The sequence below is a fragment of the Urocitellus parryii genome, chromosome 14, assembly GCF_045843805.1.
Source record: "Urocitellus parryii isolate mUroPar1 chromosome 14, mUroPar1.hap1, whole genome shotgun sequence".
NCBI lineage: Eukaryota > Metazoa > Chordata > Mammalia > Rodentia > Sciuridae > Urocitellus > Urocitellus parryii.
Window position 1 is genome coordinate 37,746,256 of NC_135544.1, and position 23,348 is coordinate 37,769,603.

Sequence of the window (23,348 nt, forward strand, 5' to 3'; positions counted from 1 at the left end):
ATTTCTTGTGCTGTATTTTGTGTTAAAACATTTTCTTGACATATTTTAAATTTAGAGTCTACAAAACTGGCAATGAATATGGTTTAATTTTATTATAGGATTTTTTATTTTAACAATTTTTTTTAATATCCTCATGGGGTCAGATTAACAAAAAGGCCTTTTTCCCCTGTACTCACACAGAAAGACTTACATGCATACAATTTTTTGCAGTTTACTAGGTTGATCATAGATAAGATCTATTATAAAAGTATTTTAAATTTGACCTATTTACATATTTCAGATAGAAATCAACATGCAACTTATTTTTAAGATAGCATTTTGTTGTTGTTGTTGTTGAACCAGTGTAAGTATAAACAAGAAATTTGTGGGAGTTCTCCATTATAAAAAGGATCTTCGTACTAATACTGAATCTTCCTTTTTGCTCCAATATACAGCAACAAAATGGTCATTACTTTACTTCATAGCACGGTAACAGTGGTGAGAAGTAACTTTGATTCTTATTCCTATGGATAGAAAACCTTTATTGATATTATCAGAATATACAGATAAGCATTTCTCAAATGTATTCTTCAGGAATACCTAGCTTAAAGTTCCCAAGTCTAATAAAATTGAATATGAAATGTTATGATTAATTGGCTTTTATTTACAGCGTACCTTTTTAGAGCCTTTAATACATTGATGCACTTCATGACTCTTTAAAAGAGAAATGTCATGTATAGAATTTTCCAAGTTTATTTGACTATGCATATATATATTTGTAAAATAGCATTCCAGGAAACACATATTGAGATACACTAGTATAGATCATCTGTAATCCTACTCTTTATAAATGTTAGAATAGTTGAAATACACGATTGTTAATTTATAGCTATCTGATACAACCTCTTAATCAAAGTCTGTGGATCCATAATTGCTTTTTTTTTTTTTGGTTATACCTGTAATCTTCTTTCTTATGAAAGTCTATAGATCTAAGTGGCTCCTGTTTCACAAGGGTATTGACAATGAAGACTAACAGGACACTAAGATGCATTTTATGTTAGAAAATGTACTTGCCTTTTGAGATTTTATTCTTAGTTTTATATATCTAGAAATTTTACTTTATCATTATACCAAAGTAGATTAGTCTGTCAGGTTAACTCATAAGTAGTAGGATGTGAGCTAGATTAACAGTGAGATGTATATTCCTTGAATAATGACTGAGAGCATAAAGAAAGATAAATAGAAATTCCTAATCCTTGGCTATTATTTAGAGTCTATTTAGGAATAATTTAGTTCTCAGTGCCCTACACTATGCTGCTTCATTCAACCAGTTTCATGATCTACTTCTGGCCATACCCACTTCTGCCCATATATGTCAACTAGGATATTTTTTACTGTAAGCAACAGAACCTAAGCTAATAGTAACTTAGACCATATATATTTGTTTATTTCTAAAGGGTTCTGGAGGGAACCAGAGTAATACAGTCATCTCATTGTGGACTCACTATCTATTGACTTTTACCCTCTTGATAGCAAGGTGCCTGCCATAGTCCAAAATATCACATTCTCACATGATCCTGTTTACAGCACAAAGAAGGAGCAGAAAAAGAAGCTTTCTTCTTACATTCCTTAAACATATTAGGTTAAAAGATTATTCCATAAGTCTTCAATATAGTTAGTGACCTACTTGCAAAATTTGTGATTCTGTGTTCCTTATTTCTGGTTTGTGTTGGGTCAGAGGCCTTTGGACAAATAGTGATACCAGAAGCACCACCATTTGAATTGGCAGCTGACTCTACCTTTTTGCTATCTAAGCTGTCTGTCACTGACCAAACAGACAAAAAAGAAGGGAGATGGTTATGTTGTGCTTGAAGTAATTCAACCTCATTATCAGAAGGAAAAAGCTACTATTGCACAGTGAGGAAAAAGAGAACAACAAAGGTGTAATTCAAGAGATGCCTTTGAGTTCCTTCTATATGACTATATTCTATGACAAAAATAATTTTTAAAGAATTAACAATAGACCTACATGATCCTATTACTTTGACTTCCCACTAGAGAAAGAACCTCAACCAACTGAGTTGCAGTAGCAGTCCTAGTCTCAAGAGTTAAATATAGCTTATTCTAGCTAATCGTGTTAATTCTATTCTGCCTGGCTTCCATGACATTCACATAATCCAGTTCTGACTCAAGATTAGAAATGTGTGCAAAGAAAGATTTTCCAGATTTTAAAAAGAAACAAAGGGAAGTAGTATTGTGTTTGTGTGTGTATGTGTGTGTGTGTGTGTGTGTGTGTAGGCATGCACAACTCGACATTGGCGTAGACTGTGTGATAGGCCCACATGCAGCCATTTTTCAGTTATGAGGGGTATTAGAAACATAGAATAGAAAACTTGAAAGAAAGATTTGGATCTGAGTTGCCATTCCTGAGCTCAACAACCCTGGAGCCATATTATTTTGGAATTTCTTGTTTTACAAGATAATTTTATTTTTAAAGTAAATTTATCCCTAATTTATCCCTGTATTAATTTTGAATTAGGGTATCTATTGTTTATAATAAAAATCAGACTGATGTATTATTATTAGCATTATTACCCAAACTTTAAGGAGTTTGATATATAATCCTGAATGCAGATTATTTTTTAAACATAATTAATTTGTCCCCAGATTTGCTGATGAGAATTTAATCAGAGAAAAAAAGAGCTAGTTAACAATGAGAAAAGTCTCTCACCAAAAAACAGCTTAATTAGCTTCTAAGAATTCTTTATCCAAAGGAGCTAAAATGTTCATGTTCATTGGCCAAGCCTCTTCTGCTTGATCAGCATTAGTCAAAATGAAAAATTATGCCCCAAGACACTAACTAGAATCCTCTGTCTAAATAAGTTAATACTTTGAACCAAAAAGTTACAGCTAATCAAATCTTGCTAATCTGGAGGGCTTTTACTTCTTTGAGGGTAAGGTAGTGTAGATAAATATGTGTATATGAATGTATGAATATGTCTATTTTCCTATTTATCTATCCACCTACGTATCTCTCTTTAATCTGATCCTTGAGATGATTTTATGGTTAAGAAGGCAACTTTATCCTTTGTCTATTAGGTCAATTTTATTTCATACTTTGCCCTAACCATACTCTAGTTTGGCCATTTCTTCCTCCCTTGTCTCCAGTAATCATTGCAACACATGGTTAGAATTAGTCCATAGAAAGATTTGTGAATTCCAAGTAAACTTTTTTTTTTTTTTTTGGTGCTAGGGATCTAACTCAGGGCCTTGTGCATGTAAGGCAAGTACCCTATCAACTGAGCTATATCCCCGCCTCCAAGTAAACCTTTTAGAAGCCTAAAAGAGACAAATTTCCCATAGTTTATTCATTGATCAAATGACCTGATGGATTTTGCTCTTCTTTTTCCCAAAATGCTATGAGATACCAATTTGCTACCTTATTAGGTGTGAACTTTTAAAAGTTAAATTAATGAACAATGTGTTGATTGCAGAACTGAGAAAGATTTTTTTCTTCATTTAAATGGTGTTACCAATTTAGATAGAGACATTGTAATGTTGGCTTAGGTATTTTAAGTACATTTCAAAGAAAAATTTATTTTCTTTTTATTTCCTTACCATATGTGACCTGACTACTTTGGTAGCTCCAAAATTATTTCTTTTCTCTGATATAACCACAGCTTCAGTGCAGCTTGATATCATTGTCTAGATTTAATGTCTTAAGATAGGAGTCTTTCATGAGTTTAGCAGTTGTTACTACCACTGTCACAGTATATGTCACTGTAAGATATGACAATATTTTCTCAATTATTGAATGTCATCAAGTCCATTAACTTAACTACAGTTTTTACAATATGGGAGTATGAAAGAAACACTACATTAAAGGCATTTAAAATCAAAATGTAATATATATTTATCCATAAGATTATATCTTTTTTTCTTTCATATCATAAAATTTTTAGAACTACCTTTTTATAATCAAAGTTTTAATTATGAACCACTTTTAGCCACCAGCAGTTAAATATAGCATCAGGGTGATATTCTACTTTATTTGGATTAATGATGCCGACCTATTAGAATTTATAATTTGAGGCATTTCAAGGTGTATTGGGTTTTATATCCCCTTCATATTTAATCTAACTCATAAGTTGAGGGGTTGTATTATTTTTTTATCCTAGATAAATTAACTAATTCTTAAAAGTTTACAGCTTCTCTTGAATGTCAGCTGGAAGCTTTGTACACTAAATTCAAATATTCTTTCAACAAATATTTATTAGTTATCTATACCTCTTACTAGTTACATAACTTTGATTTGGGGCAAATTATTTAAACTCTGTATGCTTCTGTTTCTTCTTCTACAAAATGGGTACAATAAGATTACCTATAACATGATGTTATAAAGGTTTGGTGAACATAAATGTTAAATTCTTAGTGCTTCTAACTGCTAAAATGAATCTAAATATTTATACTAGAAGTACAACTACAACAACTTAATTTGAAGAACCAGGTGCTATTTTAGGCTTTGGAGTTCTAGAACTTTTGGATTCTATTAGGTAACTATTTTGACACTGAGTAATAGTTCTTCATGAAGGGGGTATATTGGTTCCACAAACATCTCTAAGCTTTAGTGATACCCTTTGCCTTTACTCACATTTCCTGATATATGAATAATCTTTTGCATATGCAATAAGCATTTTGTTTCAATATTATTGCCTAGTTTAATCTTTTCAAAGACATTTTAAACAATAATTTGAGGTCTAAAAATTATGTCCAAATTAGAACATGTGTCTTGGCTCAAATGGTGGTAGCATGAACAGACACTTTCATTACATGAATAAATGTATATTTATTGGCAGTCAAAGTATCATTTGAGTCCCAACTTGCTTCTGTTTGCTTGTGTGCTGTTAAGACTTTAAAAGAAATAGTTGTTTAAAGTGTTGTATGTTTTCTTTCATACGTAGAAGCTAGAGGGAAAAAAGGATTTCATGAAAATAGAAAGGAGACCATCAGAGTATAGGAATGGGATCAGGGAGAAGGATGAAGGGAAAGCAAGGAAAGGTTCTGAAGAGTGAAATTGATTATGTACATGCATAGATATTCCACAATGAAACCCACTATTTTGTATAATTGATATGCACCAATAAGTTTTTAAAATAGTTTTTCATTTCATGGTTGTTTCAGAGTGTTAAATATATTTATAAATGTACATATTATAATTAAGATAATATGATAAGACTATACCTTATTTATCAGAGTGAGTTACATAGTTACATATGCACATTGCAACTGGCAGTGTTTGTGTGTGATTTTTATGAAGTGGAAATTCTAAATTAGCTAACATCAATATTTAAATACATCACTTCATTACTTTCAATTGTTATTAATTATACCTGAACCTAATAGAATTTTATCTCCATATTTTAATTCTAATGCTTTTTTCCTTCCACTTTAGAGGCAGGCTAGAGATAGAATGCATTTTCCAAGAGTCTTGCCTTAGCTAATAGCAATTTTCTCAGTAATAATTACAATAATTATTGTTACATTTAATTCTTAGTGGTAATTTATCATTTGTGAAGTGACTTCTTATCTGTCATCTTATTGATGCACCCCAGTGACAGATGTTCCTCTTTTGGGGGCTATTATTTTTCCTAGATGTGGCTCATTTTCTATTTGAAACTATTATAATTAATTAATATGACTTTTAATTATTTATTTAAAACTTTAGATAAGGAGGTTCATATATTTTGTCTGATGTCACTGTTTTCTCTCTCTTGAAGAATAAACAAAAATCTATCCCACGTCCCCTCTCCAGTTTCTCTAGATTCCACTGGAGGGGATTCTTCATTTTTATTTTAACTGTCCTACTTTTATGTGAGATTTCCTGTTGATTTCTAACTACAAATAATTTCAGGTATATATGTGACTGTACTTAGCAATTCTTTAACATTCTGCACTTTAATGTACTGAAAAGTTCCTTATAAATAGTTTTCAGGAGCTACTAAAATCCTTGCTAATTTGAACATTCATAAATAAGCTTCTTCCAACATCCCACACTCAAGTCTGAATAATGTGATTTCTCATTATCTTCCAGATGAATTGTGATGTTATGATTCATTTCAGTAACTATATTAATGGAAATTAGCTACAGGACATTGATACATTCTCTTCTCTCACAATTTTCTTTTCTCCCACATGAGTGTAGACAGTGAATGTTCTTTGTTCTTGGTAGGTAAAAGAAGAGACTGAGATCTGCATTTCAGATTTTAAACTGACATCAAAATTCTCTCTTTTCTTTTAGTTCTAGTATTAACAGAGTCTTCCAGTGCATAGTTTAGTTATGGGTACCTATATAGAAGGAAAACATATTAGTCTTATAAACTAATCTTTCTACATAGCCAACTTTTTGGTACTGGGGATTGAACCCAGGGGCATTTAACCACTTGGCCCCATCCCCAGCCCTTTTTTATATTTTATTTAGAGACAGGGTCTCTCTAAATTGCTGGGGTTGGATTTTTTTTTAAATTTATTTGTTCTTTTTAGTTATACATGACAGTAGGATGTATTTTGATTTATATACAGGAAGTATAACTTCCCATTTTTGTGGTTGTACATGATGTGGAGTTACACTGGTCATGTATTCCTATATGACATAGGAAAGTTATGTCCGATTCATTCTACTGTCTTTCCCATTCCCATCCCCGCTCCCTTCCCCTACTCTGCCCTGTCCAATCCAGTGAACTTCCACTCCTCCCTTTCTGCTGCCTATTGTAAGTCAGCTTCCGCATATCAGAGAGAATATTTGGTCTTTGGTTTCCGGAATTGGCTTATTTCATTTAGCATTGTAGTCTCTGGTTCTTCTGCCTTGTAAAGCCTCCCAAGCTGCTGGGATAACGGGCATGTGTCACTGTGCCCTGCCAATATAAGACGACTTTAAAAACTTGGGCCTATTACCAAACCAAGATCTATCTGCTCACTATTTAAAAACCAATACTCAGGAGATGAAAGTTGGTGGAAAGGAAATAATCAAAATTATGTAAAGATTGACATCCTGAGAAGATGGGGGAAAGTTATCATGCACCCCCCAAAAAAGACCATCTTGGGAAATTCAGGCATATAAGGACTTATATAGGGAGGGAAAAGAGATACAGTAATATGTGCAGGAAGGCTAGTGCTGAGTGAGGTCTTCGTCATCCAGGACATGTATCTTTTTTCTCAAACCAGAACATTGCAAGGGACCTTGATCTCCTGGGGCTAATTTCTAAAATGCTTTAGACAAATAGATTGCTTTTCTTCCCACCCCACCCCTTTCTCTTTTCTTGGTGCTGAGGATCAAATCTAGGACCTCAGGCATACTAGGCAAACCCTCTATCACTGAGTTACTCACCCAGCCCTCACACATTATGTTTCTAAAAGTTAAGCAACATCTTATGCATTCTGATGTAACATGAAGGTCACCAGATGTTCTGGGTTCTATAAGTCTAAAGAAAGATTATTCAGCAGTTAACATCTTGATCATTTAGGTGCAGCTTTTCTTTGGAATTTAGAATGCAGGGCAAAAGGAGGGGATGTAACTGCACAAGATAACTTGCAACTGAGTTGCCATTGTTACAAGCATACTTTTTAGTCTTTATTTTACTGCACATAAAAAAGAGCATGTTGATTTTTTTATTTACAAATAAATCCCATTCAAATTTTGCATTGTTGTTGTTATTGTTATTGTTGTTGTTTTGGGTTTTGGTACCATGGATTGAACTCAGGAGCAATCAACCACTGAGCCACATCCCTAAGCCCCATTTTGTATTTTATTTAGAGACAGGGTCTCACTGAGTTTGTTAGTGCCTCGCTTTTGCTGAGACTGGCTTTGAACTCACTATCCTCCTGCCTCAGCCTTCTGAGCTGCTAGGATTACCAGTGTGTGCCACTGTGCCTGACCAAATTTTGTGGGTTTTTAATTTTAATTCCTTAACTATAGAGCACATATTCTCTGATTAAACAGGAAGAGTGAGAGTTGCTGAACTGAACAAAATTAATAGATTTTATATTTACCTTAGCAATTCTGAAATTCTGTAAAAAAGAAATCTTATCAGAGCAGTCTCTTAACTATTGTTGTTTCTGTATTCAAAGGAGACAATGGGAATATTCCCATTTGATCTGCAGCAGGCTGTTTCTGATGTACTATTTATTTGTTACTATCTAGAAAGTGAAATTTTTATAACATGTTGCATCTCTTAATTTTCACATTACTTTTACTGTGAAAATAATACATTTTAACTATATTTTTTGTTCATTTCACTGTGGTTAAAATGTATATGTAAAAATTAATATATGAGTTATTATATTGAAAGGAAGGTTAGAAATCTAGATTGAGCTGTTTTGTTTTGTAAATATTTGTTGATAAAATTTAAGAATTATTATTTTTAGAATATCCTTTTAAAAATAAAATTAAATGCAATGTCCAGTTTCTTTGTATTATATAGTGTTCTAACAATAGGTTTATCATGGTACTGTATTTTGCATGTATAAAAGGACAAATTTGAACAAAAAAACTAAATCATTTTTTTTCTTAAATTTCTTTACTAAACTGTTCTCTAAGAAAACAATTAAGAATATGTTCCTCATATATGCTGGTTTTGTTATATTAATGATCTCCTTAATTGACATGAACTGTTATACAATGTTCCTGCCAGGTATCTGTGCTAATAATCAATAGAATGTACTTTTCTATTTGGCTTTACATGCCTAATTTTTTAGAATGCACTCTATTCCCAAATATATATTTATTGGTTCAAACATATATGATAGATTTTGGTGAATTTAACATGAGAGGAGGAGACCGATTCACATTGACTTCCCTGGATTCTTATTGTTGCTCAGCACCATTATTGTTTATTACTAGTGGATTCCATTATACCTCCACCATTGCTAATAGAAATCTTCACTGCTTTGCACAAGGATCCAGATCAGCTCTCTCTTTTCTGCCTAAGAAGGAAATGAACATGCACTCTATTTTTTGCTTTTTACTTTTTTAATATATATATATTGTTAAAAATACCAAGGTACTGCAAGAAATCAAACATATGCTCTGGGCAGGCAAGGCAAACTTTACTTCTTCCTGAAGGGTATTCTACCAAACGTGGCTAGCAAGTACACTTGTGCAGGTAGACTGCAGCACTCCCCCTTGCCCTAATAGGAGGAGTTTGGCATTACAATCTACATGATTAGCTAATTTTAAAATTAGGGCAGCCAAAGGGAAAGAATATAGTTATAAATAGTTACAGTTGAATCTTTATATCCCAATTAAGGCTAAATACCATATTCTGAAAATGAACTATCAAACAATTTATTTTTCACACTGCCTCTGAACTAGTGCTACTTCCCTGTCCTCCTGGCCTAGAAAGCATTATATATTCCAATGATACTTTTCTGTCTTTCTCCTTGTTCCCATTTGTCTGTGTTGCTACTCTTGCAGAGCAAAAGTTTTCCTGCTTATCAGTCTTTTTCTTTCTCCATTGACTTTTTTTTTTTTTTTTTGCATTCTGACATGCATAGGTCAAATTACCTTGAAAAATACTCATTTTCTCTTTTTGCCTTTAATTTTACCACTTATCTTTTTCCCCTTTTGTACTAATAAAATTTTCAAGCAAGTGGACTTTACTCAGTTTCTTTATCTTAAGCTCATTCTTTAGATTTCTACTTAGACTTGAGCCTCCACTACTGGATGGAAAGAGACTTCTTGAAAGTCACTACTTTGTTTTCTCCCAATCACCAAAAAAACCAGTGACCTCTTTTCCCATAGTCTCCTTGAGCTATGCAAAAGAAAAGGTAAGCCAGCTATTTCTTTTGCTTGGCATTTTAGTTTCTTCACAATAGCTGTCCAAGATTTTTACTGATTAGGAAACTGAGACTCAGAAAGGTTGAGTAAATTATTTATGTCACATCATCATTTACTGGCAGAGCTATGTTTGATACTTCTGAAAATTATGCTCTTTCAACTCTACTGTGTAAATGTATCTATTCCCATTTTTAAATCTCAAAGACTCTTGGCCTCTAGGACATTATTCTACCCTTTTCCTCTTTTTTAATCTATATCTCTAATCCCCCCTTCTCTCTACATCCTATTACATTGCCAACTGCCTATTATGCCTTTCTGGTTATATCTATCACCACCTCCAATTCAACCTAAGACCAAATCTATCACTGTTTTCTTCAAATCAACACCATCTGTAATTCCTTTTTTTCCCCCTTCTCCCCATCAGTCATTTTTTTGTCAAGTCAATTCCCTCTTCATCAAGCTAGAAAAATCAGTTATCACTGCCAGCATATTTGCAAGAATAACCACCTCTTTTCATTTCTGGAACATACGGAGTTTTTAAAATGTTTTATTTCTTTCCTATTTCTATTGTTTTTCCATGCTTTCAAACACTTGTAGTAGCCCACTAGTTTATCTTCCATTATTTCTTTTTATATTAGAGTATACCTTCCTTATTATCCAGGGAGGATACAAGACTCATAGTGGATATCTGAAACTATGGATAGTTCTGAGCCTACATATAGTTTTTTTCCTATGCATACATGCTTTTGATAGTTTAACCTATAAGTTAGGCACTGTAAGAAATTAAGAAAAATAATAGAACAATTATAGCAATATATTGCAAAAAAATGTATTTGACTATACCCTCTGACCCAACATATCTTATCGTACTTTCTCATTTTCACTTGAAGGAAGCACTTTTTGGTTTCTCTTTGGCTTATTCAAGTTGTTAGCATTATTTCTCTTGGTTTTTGTAGCCATTTTAAAGTAAAACACAGATTATTAGAACACAAGCACTATGATACCATGACAGTAGATCTGATAGCCAAGATATCTACTAAGTGACATATAAAGTGAGGATATGAATCAGGAGGGATGGAACAGGACAGCAGGAGATTTCATCATGCTACTCAGAATGGTGCACAATTTAAAACTTATGAATTATTATATTTTTAAATATGTGTTTTTTTAGTTATTGATGGACCTTTATTTTATTCATTTATTTTTATGTGATGGTGTGAATTGAACCCAGTGACTCATACATGCAAGACGAGCCCTCTACCACAGGGCTACAACCTCAGCCCCAAACTTATGAATTATTTATCTCCAAAATTTTTCATGTAATATTTTCATACCACAGATGAATAGGTAACTGAATGAACAGAAAGCAAAACCACAAGGAAGGACTACTATACAGTCAAATTTATATTGTAGGCCAGCTTCCTCATGTTAAAAATTCTTCAAAGACCTCCAATTACATATGGATTTGGAATAAAAATTTTATCCTAAAATTCAGCCTATTTATACTACTGTCCAGTTCCATACTTATTCTCAAATTCAAGATATTTCTCCTTGTCCTGAAAGTAGACTTAATTTTTATGTTATATTGCTTTTGTTCACATATCAACTGAAATGTTCTTTCCAGTGTTCCCCTCATTTAGAGCTATCTGAACTCTTGTCATTTCTTCAAACCTATCCAAATGTCCCATCCTTTAGTGATGTTTCCATTCATTGAACTATTGAAATTCTTATTTTTAATACAGATTAATTTAGGGCATGCATTTTATTGATTTGTCACATTGTGTATGCAAGTTATTTCTATACATGTCTCGTCACCACAAATAAATTTTCCTAGGGTAAAACTATCTTATACCACTCAATGTCTGTCACTGAATACCTTACATATACTATCTAGGTTTAACATAATTTTAAATGGTGATGTGGACAGTTTTAATTTATAAATTTTGATTTGTTTTAGAAAAACTTTATACTGCTAGACATGTGTGCATACATATGTAAATATGCATACATATGTAAATATATATTTATTATATATACTATTCTTTAGGTATTCATATTTGTATCTAAATGTAAAGTTAATAGATTCTTTTTTAAAAGACTAAATAATTAAGAAATTTAAGGTGGGGCTAGGGATGTGGCTCAAGCTATAGCGCGCTCCCCTGGCATGCGTGCGGCCGGGGTTCGATAGTCAGCACCACATACAAACAAAAGATGTTGTGTCCGCCGAAAACTAAAAAAAAAATATATTAAAAAAAAAAGAAATTTAAGGTGGACATGGTGGCACACACCTATTATCCCAGCGTCTCAGGAGGCTGAGACAGAAGGATCATGAGTTCAAAGCCATCCTCAGCAATTTAGTAAGGCCTTAAGCAACTCAGTGAGAGCCTATCTAAATAAAATAAAAAGGGCTGGGAATGTGGCTCAGTGGTTGAGTGCCCCTGGATTCACTCCCCAGTACCAAAAAAAAGTTAAGATTTATAACATGAATATTATTTACCAGTTTATCATTTTCCAAAGAAACATGAAGCCTAATGTCTACTTTCATAATAGGAATTTTGTTTATCCTACTGTAACTTTCCTATAGAACTATTTTTTAAGTAAAATCTATTTGGATCAATAGTTTCATTTCAGCTGATGTGAACTTATCTAAGGAGCCAGCCAAATATAAGACTGACACCGTTAAGATTTATCTCACAGTTATTTTATGGAAATGTCTTAGAATCCTCCCCAAATGGAAAAAAAAGAACTACACTGTGAACAAAATGATTTAAATAGTTCTAAAAGTTGAACAGAATAGAATTTGCATAATGAAATTAAAATTTATAAACAATGAAATTAAATAGTAATGACTTTGAAGCGTAAGTTTATTTTGGAAATGCAAAAGGAAAAATAGACTCAAGTAAATAACAAACTATTGGCCTTTGAACAACTCAGCTGTAGTTACAAGCATGCCTTTCAAATGAGATGTTAACTGGCTTGAGACTCCTATGTTCATTTAGAATAGGGATTCCTAGACTGCAGTCCTTAGATGGACTTTAGGTGTTTAATTTCCATTTTAAAAGTACATAGGGGGCTAGGGCTGTGGCTCAGTGGTAGAGTGCTCCCCTGGCATGTGTGAGGCACTGGGTTTAGTCCTCAGTACCACATAAAAATAAAATAAAGGTATTGTGTCCACCTACAACTAAAAATATACATTTAAAAAAAGTGCACAGGAAAGCTATGGGGGTAACTCGGTGTTAGATTGCTTGCCTAGAATGTGAGAGGTCCTGGGTTTGATCCCCAGCAGTGAAAAACAAAATCTTTTTAAGTGCTGCATTATTTTGATATATTGAATGTCTTTATTTTTTCTTCTTTTCTAACTATTTCCTTCTTTGATTAATACCTCTACATTCCTCACCTCTTCCTTATATAACATGAGTTTTATACCCTTCAACCATCTGAGTCCTAATTTTCTCTGTCCAGATAAATTCTACTTTGTCAGTATGCAACATAAAATGTAACTTTCAAAATTGGACACTTTTTTAATGAACCATGTAATCAGGTAAAATATACCAAGTTGCAACCTTCCTTTTACCAGAAACTGTATTTGTATTAATATAGACTAAATATGAGTGCTCATGATTTCTTTTGACTGTGAGAGACCATGTAAACAAATCAATGTGTTCACATGCATGTGTGCGCACACACACATTCATAGCTGTGAGTTCTAGTTGCTAGTGTACTATGTGGTCTGGAGATCTCTCTGTATCATTCTTCTAAAATTTTATTAAAAATTTTTAAAAAACTACTTATTGAACAAATACAATATCCTTCAACGGATCTCATGTTCTGTTATATTTTTGTGTTTCACTATTACATAGAATGGAGTTCGGATGATTGCCAGCTTCCTTATTCAAGACAATTATAATCTAATCCCATGCCTTTTTTTGTTTGTCTTGATGTTCACCTTGATAGTTCTTCCTCTACAGGGAAATCTCAGGCTTGAAACTAAAGCCTCCTTTCCACATAAAACCAATAGAGTTGGCTTATTTCAGGCTATATGTTTCTAGTTTTCAGGATTGGGTTTAAAACTCTTTGTGTATGTGCTTACTCCTGTGTATTTGATTGATTTTGGAGAATTTTGGTTAGATTAGATATTTAATTCTCAAAACACATGTTCCATAAAAAAGGAAATAGTCAACAGTATATTTTTATGATGATTACATAGGCAAACATTAAGGTTACCTTATAACTAAATAGCATCAAATGATATTAAAATTACATATAATAACATAATTATATCCTACTTAATGGATTATATTTGTGTTTTTTTAATAGGTGAGAATTAATTTTATACCTCTTAAATAGCGATTTGGGTATGAATAAAGACTATTAAGTAGTCCTTAATTGACATTTCTTCATCTTTAAATCACTTCAATTAAAATTGAACACAGAAATGATTTGAAAATACTGTTATTCTTTTACACTGAGAAATTTTGGAAACAAACCCCACTCAATTTTTGCTAAGCTGATTGATTAAACATACAGTCAACTCTCGATTATTCAAATTAATGGAGGAAAGGATGGAACAAGCATTAATAGTTCTCTCATCCCTGCCCCCTCAGACAATTGCTGACAGCTCATTCTAGACAAAATTTGACTTTCTGTCTTGATCATATGACATTTTCAAGCCCTTGTATCCAGGATTCAGTGAAATATGACCTACAATTTAGTTAATAGGAAAGTTTCGTGTTATTATACTATTATCTTCTTTTATGTAGATTCTTAAAATCAGGACCTTAGCTTTGCCTTTGTACTATTAAAATTCACATGAAAAGTTGGTAACATTGCTATTAAGGTATTATTCTGAAGGATCATAAAATTAGTTTTATATAAAAAGTCATCCTGGAATTACAGTTTACAGATAATTATAACTTTTTAAAAGCATTACCTCATGGTATCAACTTGCTTTAAAAATTTTTTAATATAAAAATTTTATGAGAAAGCTTTTGTCTTTGAGTCTTTTATAGAATATATTCCAGCTTTTTAAATTCTAATGAGTGCAATATTTCTGAGTACTATGTGTTTGTAAAATGAAGAAATGCTGAAAGAATTTATGTGTGAAAATAGTATGTTGCGTGTATGTAATACGTCATCTTCTCTACCAATTAACTGCACACATTGTGCTAGTATCCAGACATAAGCATTCATAGAAATGCATGGCTCTGGGTAACTACAAGTTGAAATAAACACACCTGCATTTTATTTCAATACTGCACATTCAAATCCACCTAATACATTTATTTGAATGTGACTTCCATATATGTGAAAGAACAGTGGTTTTAGCATTTGATTTTTTGTGATGTTTTGTTGGTGGTGATTAAATCTAAAGTAGATGCAAAGTTGTGGGTAATGCTTCTCTGGAAAACTTTGCATGCAGAGAAAAGGAAATTCAAAGATAAATCCTATGAAAACTTTCAAATTGTTTTTGCCTCAATGTGCATTGTAGTCGGATTCTTATAAAATATAGTGATGCTTAAAGCCAAACTAGTAAAACCCATTAACCAGCCTGGAGTATGGCCTACTTTACTTAAAGTTCAGTAATTTAATTATTTTTCTTTCTAGACTAAAAATTATTAAGTCCTTCATTTTGAGAATATTATTTTTTTCTCAAGAAACTGTTTCCTTGAAAGTGGACTAAGATTTAAGAAATCATGGTTTCTATTAGGCAGGGGAAGTATTAGTTACAAGTCTTATTTTATAGTCTATGTGATGGTTTCTTTCATATGCTGTCCCAAATTAGGCCATATTTCTGTATAGTTAGTTTTACCTGACATGAGCCAGAAAATTAAATTAATATTTCTTTAGGAATCTTAACTTTGAATTTCCTACTTTTCATTGCATGTAAACTATCAGTCACAAATAATAGTTTCAGTTCAGGTTCTAGCTTGTATTTTGCATGATAAAGCTATATAAAAAGCCTAGTAATGCTGGGAAAATTTATAGCTATGGTTCCGCTATTGCCTAATTGTCAAAATTTATAAATAAGGGGTGATTTTATTTATGTAGACTTGTCTTTCTGCCTTAGGGAGTGAACTACTTTATGTCCAAGGGTATCCTAGATGACTCGCCAAAGGAAATAGCAAAGTTTATCTTCTGTACAAGAACACTGAACTGGAAAAAGCTGAGAATCTATCTTGATGAAAGGTAAAAAAAAAAAAAAAAAAAAAAAAGAAGAAGAAGAAGTTTTAGTTTTCATAAGAAATGAGTTAAGTGAGGCTTTACTTTAAAAACTATACTAGATAGCAATCAGCAAGTACTGTATCTTATATATCCTTTGTTTTGTGAGTTTTAGCTTGCTAATGAAGAAGTTGCCATTATAAAAGTAAAAATAAGTCCATGCACAAAAACAAAATGATAGCCCAACATTTTTCTTATAACAAACCAAAATCAATATTTTTGTGGAAGCTGCAGCAGCCCTTTTTCTGAATAACTAGCTATAATCTTAAGTGTTAAAATAACTGAAAGTTTTGAATTCTGAAATTGTTCATATATATGAAAATAAATTATCAAAACTTAGAGATATAAGGATATGTGTGTGCATAGCAGTACTACACAGAAGTACCATGTGCATGTTTGAAAATATGACATTTAGTAGTGTCTTCTACACACATTGAGATAATTAATATGTTGTTCTGATTTAATAGTCATTCATTTATACTCTATTATTCTACTAATTGATGGACATTAAAAAATTGAAGCTGGGTGTCGTGGTGCACACCTGTAATCCCAGTGGCTCAGGAGGCTGAGGGAGGAGAACTGCATGTTTGAAGCCAGCTTTAGCAATTTAGTGAGGCTATATGCAACCTATTGAGACCCTGTCTCAAAATTTGAAAATAACAAGGGCTGGGAATGTGGCTCAGTGGCTCAGTGTTCCTGTGTCTCTAGGTTCAGTCCCTGATTACTAAAAAAAAAAAAAAAAAAAAAAAAAAAAGATTATGGGAAAACATTTTGATGCCACACAAACTCTCATTTTAAAAATTATAGGTCTGATACTAAACTAACCTATGGCACACAAAAAAAATGCATGCCTTTCAATCTTTTTTTTCCTCAGGATTTTTCAGTACCAATTTATAAATTTATAAATGTTTACTTTGTTTTAGAAACTTTGCTAAAAAATAGGGTATATAGTCATTACAAGAAGTCTCTTATGTAAAAATATTCTCATTGACTCTTCTTGTCTTTAAATGTCAGGCTCTTGAATTGGCAGTTTTCAGTAAAGAAACAGATCTGCAATTGTGTTGTGAAAATAGACATATAATCTATAAACAAAGTACTGTGGTTGTGTTTTAATACAGCTGTTTACAAATCAGGCAGTGGGCCAGATTTAGCTCAGTATCTATAGTTTGCCTGTCCCTGCCATAAGCAATTGGTAGAAGTTGAAGGTTATGATTACATAATTGTTGTTAAGTTCAATAATCATTGAAGGATATTGTAACAAAGTGAGACTAGACATTAGAATGCTATTGATTAAACATTCATAACATACATATTCAAATATTTATATAATTGTAAATAACCTGAATGTTTACATCAATAGGATATATAAAATAGGATTGTAAGATGGATACATCAATAGGATTGTAATGGCTACTTTGCTGCCATGAAAAACAGTGAGATGAATCTATATGTGGAGTTAAAGAAAGCTGTTAACAATAAACTGTGTGAAAAAAGCAAAAGCAAATTCTAAAGCAATATATAGCATATGTAGGCAATTTAAAATCTCTACATAGTTGTTGCCTCTGAAAGTGTAGCTTGGGATGGTAGGTGAAGATTGTCTTTACTCTCATAATTTAAAAAATAAAGACTTAGCCAAGAAGACACTGCAAAAAAATTTCTTTATTTTATAAGCAGCATTACTTCTGGTATTGTCTTTTGTTTTGTTGTAACCTATTTATGAAAGAGTTCAAAATTGTTTAACTTCATTAGATAATCATACTTAATGTTTTAAAGTTTTAAGAATAATATCTACTTTTGAGCCAGGTGTGGTGGAACACTCCTGTAATCCCAGCAGCTCGGGCAGCTGAGAAAGGAGGATTGCAAGTTCAAAGCCAGCCTCAGAAACTTAGTGAGATCCTAAGCAATTTAGTGAGACCTTGTCTCAAAATAAAAAAAAAAAAGAACTGGGGATGGATCAGTGGTTAAGCACCTCTGGGTTCAAAAAAAGAAGAATATACACTCTTATAGGATTAACTGAGTAATAATTCATTATTTTTGTCCAAAAATTACAAATTACACTTTATAATTTTTATTATTAGCATTTTTTAATAAAGTTAACTAAAGCTGTACCTATTTTTTTTCTATAGGAGAGATGTCTTGGATGACCTTGTAACACTGCATAATTTTAGAAATCAGTTCTTGCCAAATGCACTGAGAGAATTTTTTCGTCATATCCATGCCCCTGAAGAGCGTGGAGAATATCTTGAAACTCTTATAACAAAGTTCTCACATAGGTTCTGTGCTTGTAATCCTGATTTAATGCGGGAACTTGGCCTTAGTCCTGGTAAGAATATATATATATATAGTACATTACTTCCTCCCTCCTCCCTGGCCACCTCCAGGTAAAAAGAGTCCAATATGACACGTTTTTCTCACTGTGGGGAAAAATGACTCCATTAACTAAAAATATTTATTTTTTTTTATTTTATCAGTAACTGCATCTATGGAATATATCATTTATGTAAACATAGAGGACTCCTTTAGTTAGTCATAGACATCATTTATACTTAGTAAATTTACTGACTTAGAACAAAAGTTAGATTTAGCTACAGATATTCTTTAAAATTATTCTTGTTTGAATGTTCAATAGTTTTACCAATGTAATTGAATACTTGAGAAATTATTTTAAAGCTTTTAATAATCCACATATTGCATAGGTAATATTTTTCTACTAAATTTTTTTGGGTTTTTTTGCTTTTAAAAAATTAATTTACTTATTGTAGTTATACATGACAGCAGAATGCATTTTGATTCATAGTACACAAATAGAGCACAATTTTTCAGTTCTCTGGTTGTACTCCACAGCATTCATGACTTCATATGTGTACCTAGGATAATGATGTACATCTCATTCCACCATATTTCCTACCTACCAAAAGCACTATACAGATGTGATGTAATGTAATGTAATCCAATCAAAATCCTAATGACATTCCTCATAGAAATAGAAAAGCAATCGTAGGCCCTGGATTCAGTCAGTTGTGGGGTTGGGAGGAAATGCTTACTGAATTTACATTCAGACTGGAGGATAACTGTCCTGGTTTGCCCAGTCCTGAGGAATTTCCCAGGTCTTTTAGTGCTGAACTGGAAAAAGAGCAAAACTAGGCAAACTGGGAGGAGTTGGTCATCCTGTTTAGTTGTATACTAATCTTGAGCTCTTAAAATTATGAACATTTTCCCTTATGTAAAACCTTTGGGATAATATTTTTTATACTAGCAAATAATTCAAAGTGTTTCTTTTTCCTTACAGACGCTGTTTATGTACTGTGCTACTCTTTGATTCTACTTTCCATTGACCTCACTAGCCCTCATGTGAAGAATAAGATGTCAAAAAGAGAATTTATTAGAAATACTCGTCGTGCTGCTCAAAACATTAGTGAAGATTTTGTAGGGCACCTTTATGACAACATCTACCTTATTGGCCATGTGGCTGCATAAAAGCACAATTACTAGGACTTCAACTTTCTACTTCAGACTAAAAGCTACCGAAGGACTTATTTAGCAAATATGGGGGTTTCATCAGTGCTGGCCCTTCTAGCCTCTGTATACAATCAAGCTTGAGTATACAACCTCTTTTTCTTTCACTATCTTCTTTTTTAGTAATTTCCTTGGAGAACTAAGTAACTTTGGAGAATTTTTCTTAATTTTGCTTATCATGTTTTGCACAAAGCACAGCCATTGTCTAACACAACTGTTGAAAGAATGTTAAACTGACACACATTATACTCTATAAGATGGTGTATTTGTGCAGTAGATTTGCCTGAAAAACTTTATCCATTCTTTTTTAAGATTCCACATAATGTGTACATATTTAACTAAAGAGATTTATAATCATAATTATTTTATTGTAAAGATTTTAACTAAAGTTTTTTTCCTTTTCTCTCAAACTGGGTTCTGAAATTTATTTGGTTCTTATCTGAGAATATTGTTGTCTTTGTAAAAGTAGGATCTGACGTCAAATGGAAACCAATACCAGCTATCCTTGTCTTTGGACTTCCAAGAGTGTTGGTTTGTTACTATATTACTATGCAAAACTCATACTTACTTGTATAATATAAATTTAACATTTGATTCTTCATTTTTAAAACTTCTGAGTTAGTCAGTTCTCAGTAAGTCCTTTAAACCACTTAAGTTTTAAAAATGTGTCTGAATTTAACATTTACACTTATCAGAACAGAATACATGTTATTAGAACTCTAATAAATCTCTGCTTACTTATAGCTGAACTAATCACACTTTACTCCTTTCCTAATCTTGATAATCTCTGTTCAAAATTCATTGAGAAAGGGATATTGTGACGATGGTATATAGTCTTTGTTCATTCATTTAGTAAATATTCATCAAGGGACTTCCATGTGCTAAGCACTGTACTAGGTATTAGTAATACCTAGACATCAGCTCTGCATTCACAGGAGTTACATAATTGGATAAACCCTACTAAATGGAGAGCAGATGTATTCAGTGTGTCTTAATTAATAATTATTTAGTGGTTAAAGAGTGTTGGATTTACACAGCATTGGATTGATAGAGAATATTGTATTTATATAGTAAGTTAAACAACAAAAGGTTTGGAGTGACAGAATATGATGGTAGAGCTGCTAGCTTGAGGTAAGGGAGTTGGAGTAGAGACTTCTTATTAGAAGTGTAGAATCCTGGCTTCCTTTCATATATGACCCTAAATCCATAGAGATTTTTAATATTACAGCTGTAGTAGTATACTATAGATTTTTAAAGGACAAAAATAAGGTAATCAAATCATTTTTAATGTCAGAAGAACTTTTAAACTGATACAAAACAATGTCTAGATTCTGAATAAAATAAGTAATGTTTACATGTATATAATTTTGAATTCCATTACAAAATAATTCTAATTTGTAAAGTTCAAACTAATTTATTAAGCTTCAAAAGACAAAGAACAGTGGTAATGTATTTTATTTTTGTTTCTATGTTCCAGTGCGTGGCACATAGACCTCACTGTCTACTCCTTCCCCCACCCCATCCCTCTTAATTGTCATCTTTTTAAATTTCACTCTCTCTTTTCTTTTTTAATAGCTCCTACTTCCCAATTTTTCCCCTTTTATCAGCCTTATTTTCTACTATGGTCTGATTATAAATGTGGATTAGCAATACCTTTTTCAACATTTTCTTATGGAAATGTTCAAACATATAGAAACATATTTTACAGAGAATGCCTATATACATGCCACCTGGATTCTACAATTTAAATTTTACTATATTTATTTTATTGCATATTTATCTATCCCTCTTTCCATTAGTGAATCCATTTTATTAGTTTGGTACAGGTTAAAATAAGTTTCAAACATCAATATACTTCATTTCTAAAGACTTAAGCTTGCATATCTTTAATTAAAAGTCTATTTTTTTTTAGCTTTTTTCCTTTGAGGTAAAACTTACATTCAGTGAAATGCAGATATATCATGCATACTGATCAATGAAACCTCACTAAAACATGTACCTGTGCAAACCAAACCAATGTGACCATAGAGACCCATTTATGCCGTCCTCCCATCCACTACCTTATTCTTGTCATATATAACATACAGTATGTTATATGTTATAATTTTTCTTGAACAAGCATATACACTTTAAATAAATTTTTTAAAAATACTCTTTAATACTTACCCAGATTATCATTTCTGATACTCATTCTTTTCTGATGACCCAAGTTTTCTTGCAATATCATTCCTTTCAAAATGAGAAACTGTCTGATTTCTATTTCAGTTCATGTCTGCTGAAAAATTATCATAGTGTTCTTTTATCTGAAAATGTCTGATTTTTTTATGAAGAGTTTTTGGCTGAATATTTCTGGGTTGACATTTTTCCCCTTTAAAGATATTATTTCATTATGTTCTGACCTCTTATTTCTGATAAGAAGGCAGTAGTGTTCAAATTGTTTTTGCTGTTGTACGATATTATTTTCCTCTGAGTGTTTTATTTCATGCAATATTTTTTTTAGCTTCATATAGTCTCAGGTTTTTGAGGCTCTATAGATTTTTTTCCAATCTTTTATTCCCCATGTAGTTTTTTTCTCTTTATCTGTATTCCAGTTTACTAATTTTTATATACTTGTTCGCTTTTTAAGCCTCCAATAAACATTTTTCTTTAAATTGCTACACTTTTTCAGTTCTATAAATTCCCTTTAGCTTTTGTAACTTATAATTGCCTTCAGCTTTTATGACTTCTATCTCGCTGCCAAGATTTCTTTTTTCATTCATTACAAGCACATTTTCCCTTACATCCTTGAGCATAGTTAGAAAAGCTGCTTTAAAATACTTGTCTGTTTATTCCAATATCCTGGATCATATCAGTGCTAGTATTCTTTGGTTTCCTTTTCTTTTGAGAATGTGTTTACATTTTTCTGTTTCTTTATGCTGAATAACTTAGACTATGTTCTGGACATGGTAAATAAGATGTAATAGAAGCCCTGGGTTCTGATTTGTTTCCCCAGATCCTTTTTTTCCCCCAAACAAATAGGCAGTTAACTTGACTAAACTTCCAGCTGTAAACTGTGGCTCCCCTATAGTTGAAGGCAGGTCAAATTTCAGTTCATTTCTTTAATAAGGCAGCTCTATTTAGAGTCTGTTCTGTGCCTGCATGCTTCAGGGATCAGCCAGAATTGGGGGCAAAGTCCATACTTAGGATCTGAGACTCTCACTGGTTCTTTCCTTGCCAGGCTTTCCCTCTGCATTTTCCAGCAACAGCCATTACCCCAAACCCTAGCCTGTGGTTCTTCACATCAATAAAACTATAGGTTCCACAAGATGCAGAGTAGGACTGCCTTTGGGCTAATTATCAAAATGGGAAGCTCACCCAATGCTGTGTTCTCTGCTACCCAAAATGATATTCTCTGTAGGATCAGCTTGCTTTGGGTTGCTTTCTACTACTTTCAAGTCATTGAATTTTATATTTTGCCCTGAGTTGGTAGTTTTATCTGTTGGAAGGTTGAAAGAGCTATTTGGCTATCACTTAAAGTTAAACCCTCTCTAATTGAGTAGTATTCCTTTTATGGTTAATGATTAGGGATTCATTCCTCATTCTTTTTAAAATAGGTGATTAAAAATTTTTAACATGATCCATCTATGAAGACCCTTAATAATAAAAAACACGTACTAAATTAAGCATTCAGTGTTTCCCTGTATGGGTTCTATTATTTTTGAAGGAAGGTTAGTCTTCATCATGCGAAGAATTTTGTATTATATATAATGTCACATACAGTATGGGGCATAACCATGCTTGGATCTTGCCTACTAGATGCCAC

The 23,348-nt window shown here is 32.4% G+C and overlaps 1 protein-coding gene across 4 annotated transcripts in view; it reads left to right on the forward strand.

Moving 5' to 3' along the window:
• Fbxo8 (F-box protein 8) overlaps positions 1-20,835 on the forward strand; it is a 45,907-nt gene extending 25,072 nt beyond the window's left edge. For all 4 annotated transcript variants that reach the window (XM_026389733.1, XM_026389734.2, XM_077792566.1 and 1 more), the window contains 3 exons: positions 15,879-15,997; positions 18,157-18,353; positions 19,320-20,835. In XM_026389733.1, coding sequence (XP_026245518.1) covers positions 15,879-15,997; positions 18,157-18,353; positions 19,320-19,507 — 504 coding nt within the window. In that variant the 3' untranslated portion in view covers positions 19,508-20,835. The remainder of the gene's footprint in view (positions 1-15,878; positions 15,998-18,156; positions 18,354-19,319) is intronic.
• The last annotated feature ends 2,513 nt before the right edge of the window (positions 20,836-23,348 follow it).